Below are 15,651 nucleotides of genomic sequence, written 5' to 3'. Positions count from 1 at the left end.
CAGGAGAGATTTTGGAAATATTGCAATTTTACCCACACTCTCTCTGGAACCCGACCATGCTGGAACCCTATAGTTTTCTCAGCCTCTAGAACTGTGAGAAATAAATGTTTGTTTTTAATTCATCCAGCCTGTTGCATTTTGTTAAAGCGTCCTTAAGTGACTAAAACATGAGGATTAATGTTTACAATAGGGAAATTAATTTGACAGATAATCATTTGCGACTTTGGAGAAAGAATTTTCATAGTCTGGGGCAGAAACTTGCTTGTGAACACATAAGAAATGAGTGGCTGATGAGGAAGTGGAAATAGTTCACAAAATGAAAAATGAATAAATTGCTCAAAAGAGATTGACAGCCTGCTCTAGACAGGGTACTACACTAGGAACCAGGGCCAGCTTCAAGGGTGTATGACCTTTTCAGCACATGGGCCTTGTGCTCAGAAGGTCCTAGTTTGGCTGAATGCACTCATGTCACTGAAATTCTTAATCATTTTTGAACAAGGGGCAGTGCATTTTCATTTTGCACTAGACCCACGAACTATGCAGTAGGTCCTGCAGAGCATTGAAGGGAACCCCAAATATTTCATTTATTGTTCATTCACTTATTTATAACAAGTAAATGAATTGCCTACTATTAGCCAGGCACTCTAGTATCTCTGGAGACACAATTAAAAAGGCAGTGAATATGCACATGAATGACAGAAAATCTTATTTTTCAAATTAAAAAAAAGTTTTTATTGGAATAGTTGATATACATTATATTGGTTTCATATGTACAACATAGGTGACTAGATAATTACATACTTAGAAATGCTCATCATGTTAGGTGTAGTTACCCTGTTATCATACCAGGATATTATATTATTGGTTATATTCTCTAAATTAGATTTCCGTTCTTATCACTAATTTATAATCTGAAGTTTGTACCTCTTTATCCCCTTCACCCATTTCACCCATTACCCCACCCCCAGAAAATCTTATTAAAAAATGTTACTTTCAAGAATATTAAGGCTTAAATACAGCTATAACATGGCATTTTACCTCAGCTCTTTAGTTGAAAGGCCTATGACCCTCATTAATTTACTCAATTTCCTGAGCCCTGTTTATTTACCTAGAAAAAAGGGCAATAATAATAGGACTTACTGCTAAGGTTGTTAGGGGAATTAAATGAGATCAGGAACATTAAGGTGCTTAGAACAGTGCAAGGTACATGGTAAGTGTTCAGTAACATAAGTGACTATGATGAATTTCCAGCAGTTTAAATATTCTGGCACGTTGTTCAATAAATGACTGGTCTGAGGCGGAGAAAAACAAATACCATATAATTTCATTTATTTGTGGTCATGCAAAACAAAGCAAAACAGATGGAACAAGACAGCATTAGACTCATGCACTCTGAGAAGTGACTAGTGGTTACCAAGGGAGGGGGACTAACTACTGTGACATACATTTGATAAAATAAAATAAATAAATAAATGACTGGTCTGTTAAACAGGGGTAAAAGGAAGCTTCAGATCAATCTGGATAGTTTGATATATTTTTGAGGAAATGAAACAGATATGGATATACATACATATATGGCTATATACATACATACACACACATTCATACATACTTAAAGCACTGATTAGACCTAAAAAGAAATGTTAAAGGGTATACACTAAGTCATTGTTTACTCTGGTCGAATCTGTCATAGGATTTGAGAGGGAGAGATTTTTGTTTTGTTTTGTGTTTTACTTAATACAGTCCTTTTTTAAAAACCAAGATTTTAGAAAAATAAAGCTATAGGCATATTCTAAATATGGTGGCAGATAACAAAGCTTACAGGATGTTAAAATTTCTCCCTTCTAAGAATTACCTTCCTCCTGTCCAAAATATTTTCATTCAATTTCTATTTTTTCCTTTAGTTATGACTTATCCATGATTTGCTATTAATCTTGGAAAAAATCAACTCCTTGATCTGAAAAACACTATCCTCATTCATAAAATGAGTCACACAATTCTGATAGCACATCCCAACCAGTGGACTTTGGCATACCGGTGTCCTGAATGTAGGTGAGAAATTGATTCCAGCAGTTGAGACGGGCAGTTGAGAGGGGCCAGATGAAGCCAGAGCCCTTTGGGCCAATACCTCTGGCCATAAGCAGCCTTGTTTAGGTCTCCTTAAAGCAGCCTGTGCAGACCAGTCTGGGGTATACACCAAAGCAGCAGCAAGCACTGTGGACAACAGCCAGTATTAGAGTTCTGCTGTGTATGCATGGCCAAGGAGATGCCTGTCACATGGGTACCTATCTGCAAAGCACCCATGCCCATCTGGACCAGAGATTCTGGAGCCAATGCACAAGTCTGTGTTCCAGATACTCAAGGGGTACAGCACACAGCTTCAGGGTAGTCTGTTAGCAGGTGAGAGAGGAGCCTGGGAAGAGGGGGGTTTCTGGTAGGCTCAGTTCCAGGCAATGTCCTTAGTATTTGTCTTTACATATAATGGTTATTTGCAATCCTTCACAGGGTGCATTCTTTAGCCTGGTACCCAGGCTAGCTGTTGACAATGCATGCACGTTCTGAAGGCTAGAGTTTCAATGTGGAAATTTTGATATAAAAATGTACTATTGGATTTGAAATCCATTTGCATTATCACATGAAATTGCAACATTACATTTGTCAATAAAAGAAGAGTTGTTATTCTTTAAATATAATTACAAATGTAAATTTTGAATGGTCGTATAAAATGGTTTTAAATATTTTATCACCCACTTATGTGATCAGAGTTCCTCACTGATAATTACTATTCAGAATATGAGGAGTTTATTATTAAAAAGGCTAGATTAGAAATTGCAAAAAGCTATTTCAACCACAAAACCTAGTATCAAAATACATTCACAGGAACAAGTTCAAGTTCATCATTAAAAAAATGTGCAAAATTTTGTTTTATTTTAATTCAATATTTAATATCTTCCCTAATACACTGTATTTCATTGTAATTGTATAATTTAAAGAAAATGTTATGAATTTTTCTCACCATCACTTAAACGTCTCTGAATCTATGCAACCTAGTGTACTGTGCAAAACTTAGCATTTTGTTTGTGATATGAAATAAATTGAGAAGCCCTAATATAGACTGTCTATGAAGTCTATCTACCACTCCATCCCACCCTAGGACCCTTGTCTCCTCTTGCCCACCCCATACACTCTTTCTCAAATTTCAGAGAGCCAGTGAAAGGGCAAGCTCCTGGACTCTACCTCAGCCAATCAGGACCGGGTTTTACTTAAATCAATCAGAACCTGGATCCTATTTCAGCCAATCAGGACCCGGATCCTATTTCAGCCAATCGGAGCTTGGTCTCTCTCTCTCCTCCAGTCAGCAAAAAGTGCACCCACCACACCTAGACTCTGCCAATTGACCAAAGCCACGACCTATCACCCCACCAACTACCCCTAGGCCCAGCAAATCAGCCAGGGCCACGACTACCACGCTACAAACCGCCCTAGAAACCCATAAAACCTTTGTTCTTGGAAAACTTGCTCTCTCTCTGGCACCTGGCCACTGCGTTGGCACGGGTGTGAGATTGAGCTCGGGCTAGCTCGAATAAAGGCTCCTTGCTTTTGCATCTGTGTTGGCTCCTTGGTGGTCGCCTTGGGATTCGCGACTTCGGGCACAACACCAGGGCTACAAGGACAGATAGCAGTTTCAAGTCTGTGTCCAGTAGGGTCAAGAACTCCAACAAGGTTATTTGTATGAGCTACCACATGTCCCCAGAGACAAAAACATAAATATAGCTAATGTCTAAAAACCACAGATTTAGGATGACCAACAAATCTGAAAGAATCAAAGGAAATAATCCACATTTTACTGTATGGATAAAATGAAAGTTCCTTTGGCCAGGATTCTCACCTGGCCCTGGTTGCCTGGCTCACTACACAGGTGTGGGCAATACATCGTTATTGACTATATAAAGAGGTCTGCCCAGTGCTCTGGGTTACACAGTGGCAGGGCTGCAGGAGAGTAGAGCAGAGGCTAGAGTGGTGGCAGCACCAAGGACAGAAGGCCAGAGGCAGAGACCGACTTGCTGCATACAGACTTGCTGTGAGTGAACGAGATTCTCATGATTGACCTGCCACTGTGGAAATAAAGTTGGGTATAACCCTTTCACCCCAAGAACGTTCTACTGTCATTTCTTTGGTCACACTGAATCCGTAGTTAACTTGCCCAGGGCTGAAATTCATTGGCAAGACAAACTGAAAGTCAAAAGACCTGAATAAATGGACCATCTAACCATGTACTTGGATGGAAGTATTCAGTATCCCATCCTCCATCATTTCTTTAAAAATTAATTTAAGAATTTGATACTTTTTAACAAAGAAAAATATAAGTTTTTGATCAGAAATAACCTGGTTAGGAAACACCTAGACAATCATGCCCTAAAGCTAAGCCAAGTTTTTTGATCACCCTTGGTATCCTGGCATGAATACCATCTTCCTAAGGTCTTTGTTTTTCTCTGTACTCAGACCAAGGTACTCCTATTTCATAGTAATTAAACTCACAAAGCTTTGATATATTAATGAGACACTAAGGGTACACATTTTCACAATTGTCTTAAATACTGTTGTTGGCACCTGATAAACAAAATACATTAAGTTTGCGTGTAGTAATGGAAGCAGAGCAACACGAAGAAGCTAATAACAGGAGTTATTTCATCTGTTACATTAGGCGATGGTGAATGGTTTCTGCCCTGCAACAGAGGACCTTTTGTTCATGTATCCCAATTAAAACACCTGTTTCACATAGGCAATGCTAGATAAACTTCAGCAAGTTATTCTTTGTGCATCCTTTTGCCAAACTCCAAGCTGACCATTTTCCATTCGTTAACACAAATTTTCCAATTTACCATGTACTTTTTTAGATTTCCAGTATTTCCAAGGGACAGCCTGGTGAATTCTAGAAGGCTGCTCATATGGATTGCTACATTAAGATAAAGGCATTTCTTAGCAGGGTAGGGAGACTTCATTGTCGTCACTTCCATCATTACCTGTTTAAATATGGATTTACAGATCAAGCCTGTCAAGGGTGTTAGAGCTCACCTAATCTAATTCCCATTTTCGTTAAAAAAAAAAAAGCCCCTGAAACTAAAGCTCAGTAAGGTCTTAAGATTTAAAACCATTTGCCTAGGCTGGTAAAGGATTAGATTTAAAGTTTTTAACTCAATTATCTCGTTCATTATACTTCACAACGTAATTGTAAACACTTGCGAACAGGTAGCGCATGTGTCGATTCCGCTTAAAGAAATCTTGTAAATCATTGCTTAAGTTATGTCCAGAAGAACATTTGCTTCAGCTCATTCTCCAGTACCTAAAAGTGTTAGAAAATCGCGCCGACAGTTTTCTGGAGATCAGTTAAGTACCTAATGAACTGCCCTCGACCAGTTCTGCCTCAGCGCGTTAGGAGTGAGATTTCTCTCTGTCAGCTGCGTTTAGAGGCCTTTCAAGGCGTCCAAAAATCAGGTGTGTCAGCGTCCCAGGGTTTTCGGAGCGGGCCCCCTTAGGGGCATCACAATCACAGAAACGGCCCCTGGCAATGAGAAAAAAAGTGAGAGGAGATGGCGCAGGGCCGAGAGGTCTTCCCTGCAACCTTGAACCACAGGAGAAATTAGCGTGGTTTTACTCAGGCACCGGAACGAAACGAATTAGGAAATGGAGACCTAGAGGCCTACGTGGGGGAGGGGATAAAAGTGCGAGAAGAAAGAGAAAGGCCTACTCTGGTGACGCGCGGTCACGAGGAGTTCTCCCGACGTGGGCGCTTGCCATTGGCCGTGCCCGAGCTGACGTCCCTGCCGCCGCCCGGGCGCGAACAGCGGAAAGGGCGGCACCACACTGCAAGTCGGCAAGGCGCGCGCGCTCCCGCGTCCTGGCACGCCCCTGCTCTCCGCCCACCAATCCGCTCGTCCAGTTTCTCTTCGCGCCCAGTTGGTCACGCCCCCGTCCCACCTCGCCCCTCCCCTGCCAGGCCGGCGGCGCGCGGAAAGTGCGTCACGTGACGGCTGACCCCGCCTCTTCCTCTCGGTCCCATATTGAACTCGAGTTGGAAGAGGCGAGTCCGGTCTCAAAATGGAGGTAAAACCGCCGCCCGGTCGCCCCCAGCCCGACTCCGGCCGTCGCCGCCGCCGCCGGGGGGAGGAGGTATTAGGGGGAGAGCGGGGGGTTGATGGGTAGTGGCCGGCGTGGGGGGCCTGGCTCGGTGGGTGCGGGGAGGCCGGGGGTACTGTCGTTAGCCGTCCCGCGCTCTGCGTTGAGACGGGCGGTGGGAGGGGGAAGGGAGCGGGCTTCTGAGGCCTTCTCGGGGCCTTTTGCCCGCCTCGCTTTCTTCTGTGGCTGCGTAGGCGGCCGCTCGGAGGCGCGGCGTGGCTGGGGAGATGGCGGGAGGGGAGCAGGGAAGCCGGCCCGCCTGCCGCGCGGCCCCAGATCCGAGGCCGAGGGCGGCATGGCGGGCCTCGGCGGGAGCGGTTGGGAGGAGGCGGTGGGGGAGGGGAGGGGACGAGCAGTCACATCCGGGCGAGCGAGCAGGCGGGCGGCGGCCACATTGACATTGATCCGCTGCCGCGTTACGAAATGGCGCATTGGCCCGCAATGGCCGCCGCCTCGCTCCGTCGCCGTTAGGGAGCGCGGGATTAGAAGAAGAGGGAGAAGGCGGCTCGGCAGAAAATGCTGCAAATGGCCTCGAAGCACTTGCGGCCTAGTCTTTTAGCTGAAGTTCTGCCGGCGCGTTTCTAGGCCCTACAGATCTCAAAGGCGACGAGAATTAAATTATCTGACCTGTACTTAACAGCACCCAGTTGAAAATAACGTTTTTAAAAAGGTTGCTGCTTTAAAATCCTTATTTGCTATTCTTGATAAAATACTTTAGGTTAAATGTTCTAGCCATGTACGTGAGGTAGTCAGAATTTGAGTGTAGATGTAAAATAGGAACTTGAAAATTTTTTTATTTCCATCTTTTCCATTTTCTGACAGGTCAGCTTTCGTTGTAGTTTCTTGGGTTTTTGTTTCAGAGGATTGCAACTACAATTCAGCTTTGGTGTGTGCGAGATAATTTTATGTGGGTTTTCATTGTTTCTTTTTATCAACTTTGTGTAATGCAAATGCATTTAACCAAGACGTGAAAAGATGGGGCGAAGTGAATTAATGCTGTAAGCTATTAATGATTTAACATTTTTTTCTAGCATGTGACAGTCTTCATATTAAATGCCTTAACATCTCTACTTTTAGAAGACCCACGAAGACATTAGAATGTAAATGTGAGCCCCTCTATTTAAGGACTTTGGCTGAACGATTATCTTAATGCATGCATTAAATAGCAATGTAATTTATTAAAGAGCCAGTTGTAAAATAATTCAGGTTATGTTAATCTTTTAAAAGAAATCTCAACTTTGATTTTACTGTTACATTTTTCTCTGTTCTAAAGTCCAACTTGCCTTTTTATCACCCTATATTTTTGAAATTTTTGCTAGGTGATAAAAGTGTCAATAGGTAACTTGCAGTATATATAACAACAAAAATCGGGTACAGACAGGTATATCAAGATAAATGGTGGGTTTTTCCCACCGTAGTTTTTTTGGGGGGTTGAGGGGGGTGCTGGTTTGGCCTTTGAGGAATACCTATTTAACATTTTGATTTGCTTGAACTGGTGAATTTCCTTAAATTTGCTACTCTGAACTTTTAAGTTGTACTTCACAGTTTTGTGGTTTAAGATCAGATGTTCGGACTGTGTAGACTGAAGGGAAGCCATGAAAGAAATGTCATGGAGGAAGCACATTTTTCTACAACACTGTGGTTTTTTAGAAAATGATTTCTCGGTAGTAACTTCCAAAATAATCCCCACTTCTAGTTTAAAATTAAGGGACTTTTTGATTGTAGTTGATTCTTAGACTTCAATTTAGTTGAAGTGCTGTTGGCATTTCAAAGGCTCGTTGTAGGTATTGGTAATTCGGTTCCTTTGGTAAGTTGATGTGTGTGATTCTACTCCCCATTTTTAACTGGACAGTGTTTACAGGAATTTGATGTTTAGTTAATGTGTGGCAGACTAAAGGCTTGTGCATCTTTCTTTGCAGTTCACCTACTAAAAATAAAATGTATTGGTTTGTTTCCTCAGGGCCATGATCCAAAGGAACCAGAGCAGTTGAGAAAACTGTTTATTGGTGGTCTGAGTTTTGAAACTACAGATGATAGTTTGAGAGAACATTTTGAGAAATGGGGCACACTTACAGATTGTGTGGTAAGTGATTAAAGGAACAAAAAAATGTTCTCAAGGGGTAAGAAGATCTCTGGAGGTGTGTGTTTCAATGCTTTAAATGTTTTATCTTGTAGGTGATGAGAGACCCCCAAACAAAACGTTCCAGGGGCTTTGGTTTTGTGACCTATTCTTGTGTTGAAGAGGTGGATGCGGCAATGTGTGCTCGGCCACACAAAGTTGATGGGCGTGTAGTGGAACCAAAGAGAGCTGTTTCCAGAGAGGTATTTTAACACCATTTTATGTAACACTTGAAGTAGTTGTAAAATTTGTTTTGACTTACATAGGTTTTATTTGTAGGATTCTGTAAAGCCTGGTGCCCATCTAACAGTGAAGAAAATTTTCGTTGGTGGTATTAAAGAAGATACAGAAGAATATAATTTGAGAGACTACTTTGAAAAGTACGGCAAGATTGAAACCATAGAAGTTATGGAAGACAGGCAGAGTGGAAAAAAGAGAGGATTTGCTTTTGTAACTTTCGATGATCATGACACAGTTGATAAAATTGTTGGTGAGTACCAATTTCAAAGAACTTGAATGAGAGCAGAAATAGCTTCCCTGTTTCCTTAGTTGCTCAAAATTTCGTATTGTGCCTAATAACATAAAGTGTACGGTTCAGTTTCCACAAAGCAACTACACCTGTGTAACCAGCATCAGGATCAAGAAATACTAACATCCTAGCACACTCTTTCATCCCCATTTTATCATTGATACTTTCTTGATATCTTAATGAGTTGTGTAGTGGTAAAGGATATCATTTAATATATGCTTTTCCAAACATCAAATAACTCTTGTTTGTTTGTTTGATTAAAAAAAATTTAGTTCAGAAATACCACACTATTAATGGGCATAATTGTGAAGTGAAAAAGGCCCTTTCTAAACAAGAAATGCAATCTGCTGGATCCCAAAGAGGTGAGTAATACCATATATACACAGACAATAGATGTAAATGGTATTTATAAGGTTCCTAAAGTTCTTTCTTGGCTATGTTAAAAGGTCGTGGAGGTGGATCTGGCAACTTTATGGGTCGTGGAGGAAACTTTGGAGGTGGTGGGAACTTTGGCCGTGGTGGGAACTTTGGTGGAAGAGGTAGGGCAGTTACCTTATTTCTGAGTACATGTCAACCTGAAATTTCTCCATAAGTTGAATGTGTGTTTCTAATTCATACGTTGCTTTTCCTCAGGAGGCTATGGTGGTGGAGGTGGTGGCAGCAGAGGTAGTTATGGAGGAGGTGACGGTGGATATAATGGATTTGGAGGTGATGGTAAGGTTTTAAAAATTGATGTTTTGACTGTCTGTACTTTTCTGTTTCAGTTGAATGGCTTGACTGTTAAATGATTCAGACTGAAACCGTGTAAGACTAGACTTTTTTCCCCCTTAATCATTTAACATTTATTAGTTCTTTTTGGCTAGTTAAGTTTTACTGAACTAGAAGTTGAGTTGGAATTAAGTCTCAAGACTGCTATTCCCTTTAGTGAAAAACTGTAACAATTTTTCTAATGCCAAAAGGTATTTAAGCATCTTAAATCCTATTAGCCCAGGTTCTTTCTGTTTTATTACCATGCTTTAGAATGTTCCGACTGATTGGCTTATTTTCCAGTGGCTTATATGTAATAAAAGCTAAAAAGCTAAAGTTCAATAGTGTGATACTCTATACGTTTATGTTCTTGTGTGATCCAACTCTTTTTTTTTTTTTTTTTTTTTTTTAAGGTGGCAACTATGGTGGTGGTCCTGGTTATAGTAGTAGAGGAGGCTATGGTGGTGGTGGACCAGGATATGGAAACCAAGGTGGTGGCTATGGTGGCGGTGGAGGAGGATATGATGGTTACAACGAAGGAGGAAATTTTGGAGGTGGTAAGCTTTCACTTTTAAATACTCAAAATTGTTTATAATCTTACTACACGTTGGAAAAAGTGATAAAATGTAGTAATTGGTTAAATTTCATTTTCTACAGAAATACCCAAGTGGTGGGTAACTGAACTAAATTTTCTTATTTGCTGTTTCGCAATTTGGTGAAATGAATTCAACTCTTAATGTTGTTGACATGGATATTTATCAGTAAAGTATTCCCAGAATTGTATTTCAGATACTTCTAAAGCAGGACAAATGGGAACTGTAAATTGAGTATGCAAATATGTTTAAATGAATAGGGTATCTGGAGCCTAGGTGATGAGTGTTAATATATCACAGGGACATTGCAGACCACAAAAGCAAGTCTGCGTTGTTACCCTGTGATCCTACAGATTCAGAGCTTTGTAAGGAATGCACTGAGTTTTGTTGGACTACCAGAGTGACTCAATTTTGGTGTTAGTGGTATGAAGGAGAGTGCACATGCCTATGCTGTAGCATCTGACATAAAATATAGTAGCTATCTAGATAACCTGTGTTCTGGTACATCTTCCACTCTTTGTTTCCTTCTCTCCTTTCTATGCTGAATTCTTCTGGTGGACCTCTGTAGTAGGGAGTTTGGTAGCTTTGTAAAATTTCAAAGTGTTGCATGTTAAGTGTTCTGGAGCATGCTCCCAAGATTGTCAGAAGACAAAACATATATAGAGAGAAAAATAATTTATTGTGTGGGTCAACTACAAATAAAACCTTTGTAATTTCAGGTAACTACGGTGGTGGTGGGAACTACAATGATTTTGGAAATTACAGTGGACAACAGCAATCAAATTATGGACCCATGAAGGGGGGCAGTTTTGGTGGAAGAAGCTCGGGCAGTCCATATGGTGGTAAATAAATTTTTTTGTCAAAATTGTTCATATCCTTTATAATTTAAAAGTTCTTTATCTTTTACAATTCTGCATGTATATTTCCAGGTGGTTATGGATCTGGTGGTGGAAGTGGTGGATATGGTAGCAGAAGGTTCTAAAAATTCAGCAGAAGGGTAGGTATCTTTAAGTTTTTATCTTGAATGATAAAGAATATGTGGAACTGTTCACTGAGTGTAATAATTTTTTTATCCTGTATTATTCAACAGGCTACAGTTCTTAGCAGGAGAGAGAGCGAGGAGTTGTCAGGAAAGCTGCAGGTTACTTTGAGACAGTCGTCCCAAATGAATTAGAGGAACTGTAAAAATCTGCCACAGAAGGAACGATGATCCATAGTCAGAAAAGTTACTGCAGCTTAAACAGGAAACCCTTCTTGTTCAGGACTGTCATAGCCACAGTTTGCAAAAAGTGCAGCTATTGATTAATGCAATGTAGTGTCAATTAGATGTACATTCCTGAGGTCTTTTATCTGTTGTAGCTTTGTCTTTTTCTTTTTCTTTTCATTACATCAGGTATATTGCCCTGTAAATTGTGGTAGTGGTACCAGGAATAAAAAATTAAGGAATTTTTAACTTTTCAATATTTGTGTAGTTCAGTTTTTCTACATTTTAGTACAGAAACTTTAACAAAATGCAGTTTTGAAGGTGTTTCCTTGTGAGTTAACAAGTAAAGAAGATCATTGTTAATTACTATTTTGTATGAATTTTGCTAAAGTTAACTGTAAAGAAACACCTGCTGACTTGCAATTTAAGGGGAATCTATTCTCCCCATTTCCAAACCATGAAATGAATGGGCTCTGACATGTGGAGAGAATAGATATTTGTATGTTTGCAATGTGTGTTTTAGATAAATAGAATTGGGTATTTAAATTAGCATATTTGTGAATTTAATAGCATTAAGATTTACCTTCAAATGAAAAATCTCAAAATTCCTATTTGGTTTTGTGCATTTTATTTCAAAATGTAATCATGATTTTAGTGTGTTAGCTTTGCTGAGAGTCCTAGCTGTGTTTAGACATCTCCATTCTACATTCACCTTGATCACCTGTGAACTGCTGCCATAGTCTTGCTGGGTGTTAAAGAATGTCTGCTGCCCTCTGTTTATATGGAAAGGGGTAGTGGATGACCCTTTCCTCCTACCTTAAAAACCATTAAAAACTTTTCAAAATAACAGGACCACTAAGCCTGCCTTATCTGAGCAAATTAGTGGTCACCCTTTTTTCATTTCTAAAGCACAAGAGGCCCATATATCTTCAGTTATTTTCCTTGGTTGAATATATATTTTTTTTGATAACAAGCTCTCAGAGCAAGAGAATAAAAATCATGCATTGTTGAACCCTTAACTGGCTGGCATACTTTCCTGTTTGTACCTTTCTGCATTTTACCTGATGAAACCAAGGGTAGTCTAGATACAATCATCCCAAATGATTCATGCAGTAGAGGTGTAGCACAGTTGCTTAGTACAAGCTTCTCACTTCCCAGAGACCTGAATTCAAATACGGATAGTCTTGAGTTCTCAAAACCCAAAGAACACACCGTGTTTCCATGTGTATGCTTGAACCTAAATCATGTTGGTATGAGTTAACATTTGTTTTGGAAGATCCTGGTTGGGGAGAGTTCTAGATAATGAGGTCACATATATAAAAACCAATGTCTACTGTTTTGCGCCAGCTAGTGCTTACAATTTCATTCGAGCCCTAAGTATGTGCCCTGCTGTTGTTATTTCTTTGGCAGTTGAACGTTGATTTTGAGATTTCTTATTTTTGTTTTAAGAAGTACTAAGCCAAAACAAGCAATAAAGAGGGGAATGGGGCGTGCTAGTGTGTGAATATGCTCTCTCGTTGCTCTAATTCTGTGCCTCTGTGCATTATTAATATTTGGATGCATGCAATGCCAGCATGGAAATCGGTCTTCACAGATACTGCAGTTTTCCAGAAAACACTCACAAACCAATAAATGTAACAGACAACATTCCCTTTGTTAATGGACATATGTGAATAAGCAGTGTAGAAAATAGGCTACTATTAGAAAATGGTTAAGTCTTTAACAACTCACAATGTGGTTATATAAATGGACACTGTCAATGTTCACAACCTAAGCCTGGGTACTGGACAAAATGCTTGGGAAACATTTTATTAAAATTGAGCTAAATTGTCTCAAGTTCTTTTATTCATATAATAAAGGTTGAAGGAATGGGGGAGATTAACATTTCCTGTTTTTATGTTTGTGAAATTGTTTTGATACAACCTTGACAGTATCCTTTAATGGCATATGAGGTTAATTGTACTGTTAACAAACTTTCTGTGTTCTGGAACTAGTTTAATAGTGGAAATATTTTCAGTAAGTCAATGTTTTGCAACCTATAAGCAGGTGAAATCTGTGTGTGTGACCTGTTCATAAGTTGTATTAGCATAGTTCTTGTGAACGGTGTGGAAAAGTAAGCCATGAGGAGAGCGATTTAACCAGCTTTAAAGGACCTAAGATATGCTTTTTAAGCACTGCATCAAAGGAGACTGACTAAGACAGGACTTCAGCAGCCTTTTGAGTATGGACAAGTCAGCATAAATAAAGAAGGCAGCAGCAAGAGCTTCAACTACAGAGAAGTGAAGGCATAAGATACTATGGTGATAGTGAGCAACTTTGCAAAAGCTAGTTAAATCTGCTTATTACAACTGAAATATCGAAGAAAGTAGCAGGAAGGAGCTCTTCGCCTTTTGGAACATCAATGAGCTAGTTGCCACAGTCACTAGGTCTAGCATTTAGACCTGCAAGGAAGGGCAATAAGCATTAGGTAAGGCTTGAATTTGAATTTTTTCACTAATTAAAGAGTAATTTTTTGTAAAGCAAGGTAAGAGTAATCTTTTTGATTTGCAGGTTGAATGAGAACCCTACTTCCTAAATGAGGAATGTCTTTCCTACCATCTTAAATACGAAGGTTTCTGGCTGGGTAAGGTTTGTAGCTCACAGTAAAACCTATGACACCATTTGTTTTCCTACGAATTTATATCACATTTTTTAAAATAGTTACATTGGAAAAATTGTTCAGCTGAAAACTTATCTTGGAACCACATCCAACACATTTTAAACAGTTTCAAAATTTCCCTGCAATGTCCATGTGTGTTTATCTTCAGTCAGATGTCCCCATCTATACAATTGGTTGGTGTCTAGGGTAAAGCTGGTTTTTGCTAAGAGAAAGGGTAGTCTCAAATTTCGAAGAGTGTTTCTCCTAAGCATCTTGTAACAGAATCATTAAGGTGCCAATCAATCCTCATTCTAGGAAAATCACATTGGAATTGAACATCCAAAATCGGCAGATGATACAGATAGAAAAATGGTCTTCATTCACGTGGCTTCATATTATACAGTCTCTTGCATATAAATTCAGGAAGTTACTTGGAGTGGTGGGATAAATTTCGGTTGTGTTTAACCTGTTGACAAGTAGCAGTGAGGGCCTAGTTAATGCTAATACTCCTTTTTAAAGACTATTTTTCCCAAAGGATAATTACTTAGTTACTATTTTAAATCAGCTGTTGATTATTCATAAGGGGTTTGCAAAAAATTGGGACATTAATTGACTTTTAAAACACTTTGGGTGACAGATGCTTAAAATTAGTTTCTAAATTATAAGCCCAATTTCTTACATAATCAGGAATGGTTTGTTTGCCAGTTTAGCCTCAGAAAATGGCTGGCTAGTTCTGTTTCTGCATTCTATACATCACCAGAGAATGAAGTGTTGAATAAGGTAATAGCCTTTTAATGGTAAATTTTTTTCACACATGGTTTAGTGAAGCAAATTTCCTAATACAGGAAACTTTAACTCGTTCTTTCTAGTCTATCTCATTTCCTTATGAAATAAAGGTGCTTAATTTAAATAGTTCCATTGTCATTTCTGAAAAATGCTCTTCAAGTCACCAGTAAAAAAAAAAAAAGCAAATTACATATGGGGGAAATGGTCAAGGAAAACTTTGTCAAACTCAGGATGCTGCTGCTATCCATGCTAAGTTAATTGGGGGAAAACACTCAGGTCCTAAAGAAGAAAATCAGGGAAGACCATTTTTGAGAGGACTAAACAATTGAAACAGGCTTAAGAGTTCATCTGATAAGTAATTCGAAACATTTCTAATTAAGCCTTTGGGAGTTAACAGTAATAGGTCACAAAGTAGTGGATAAGCATGTTAATGTGCAGGGGTGATGTAAAGATTGTTAGACTACAAACATTCAGAATTTCAGTCCTTTCTGACAACATAAGAGGTGGTCTGTAATGGTTTCAAATGTTTCATTTGTAGTACGTTGAAATGTTTACAGAAAGATAACTTTTTCATTAAAATATTTTTAGAAATGTGTGTGTGGTTTTGTGGCTTCACAATGTTCATGTGACATGCTGTAGGCGAATAACTTGGCAAAAGGAAGCTCGGCGTAAACCTTTACATACTAATTTTAAAGATGTCTAGTTAATGGAGAACAGGTAAGGGGAATAAACACAAGGAATAAGTATTTTAAAGAGCCTACTGCCACTTTGGATAACTACTTAAGATTCCCAAGTGATAGGGGAAGAAGAATCAATGAACTGGGATAAAAAGTTAAGGACAATTGGTATTTTAATTTA

The 15,651-nt window shown here is 39.4% G+C and overlaps 1 protein-coding gene and 1 long non-coding RNA gene across 5 annotated transcripts; one reads left to right on the top strand and one right to left on the bottom strand.

Moving 5' to 3' along the window:
• Positions 1 to 717: 717 nt before the first annotated feature.
• LOC118972798 (uncharacterized) lies at positions 718 to 5,861 on the bottom strand. Its single transcript, XR_005061885.2, has 3 exons — positions 5,750 to 5,861; positions 5,397 to 5,563; positions 718 to 2,214 (listed from the first exon to the last, which is right to left on the bottom strand). It is a non-coding gene; the product is annotated as an uncharacterized lncRNA (long non-coding RNA).
• Positions 5,862 to 6,005: 144 nt separating this feature from the next.
• HNRNPA3 (heterogeneous nuclear ribonucleoprotein A3) lies at positions 6,006 to 15,384 on the top strand. Of its 4 annotated transcripts, none has more exons than XM_017666098.3 (11): positions 6,006 to 6,105; positions 8,138 to 8,260; positions 8,353 to 8,499; positions 8,576 to 8,786; positions 9,098 to 9,187; positions 9,272 to 9,364; positions 9,459 to 9,539; positions 9,986 to 10,129; positions 10,885 to 11,007; positions 11,095 to 11,162; positions 11,256 to 13,201. In XM_017666098.3, exons 1-10 carry the CDS (start codon positions 6,100 to 6,102, stop codon positions 11,145 to 11,147), a joined length of 1,071 nt encoding a protein of 356 aa, XP_017521587.1. In that variant the 5' UTR covers positions 6,006 to 6,099; the 3' UTR covers positions 11,148 to 11,162; positions 11,256 to 13,201. The 4 variants fall into 4 exon arrangements, with proteins under 4 accessions (XP_017521587.1, XP_017521584.1, XP_017521586.1 ...); XM_017666095.3 differs by lacking the exon at positions 11,256 to 13,201 and adding an exon at positions 13,920 to 15,384 and having other exon boundaries at positions 6,019 to 6,171; XM_017666097.3 differs by having other exon boundaries at positions 6,019 to 6,171; positions 9,986 to 10,126.
• The last annotated feature ends 267 nt before the right edge of the window (positions 15,385 to 15,651 follow it).

This window comes from Manis javanica, chromosome 12 (assembly GCF_040802235.1).
Source record: "Manis javanica isolate MJ-LG chromosome 12, MJ_LKY, whole genome shotgun sequence".
In the NCBI taxonomy this organism is placed as follows: domain Eukaryota; kingdom Metazoa; phylum Chordata; class Mammalia; order Pholidota; family Manidae; genus Manis; species Manis javanica.
The sequence above is the reverse complement of the archived record's forward strand: the minus strand, read 5'-3'. Positions and strand labels throughout refer to the sequence as shown.

Bases quoted from the DNA above. Each gene is read 5' to 3' on its own strand.
- HNRNPA3 (XM_017666095.3), top strand. From the start codon at position 6,100: ATGGAGGTAAAACCGCCGCCCGGTCGCCCCCAGCCCGACTCCGGCCGT. The intron at 9,188-9,271 runs GTGAGTAATACC...CTATGTTAAAAG, and splicing joins ATCTGCTGGATCCCAAAGAG to GTCGTGGAGGTGGATCTGGC. The intron at 10,130-10,884 runs GTAAGCTTTCAC...TTGTAATTTCAG, and splicing joins AGGAGGAAATTTTGGAGGTG to GTAACTACGGTGGTGGTGGG.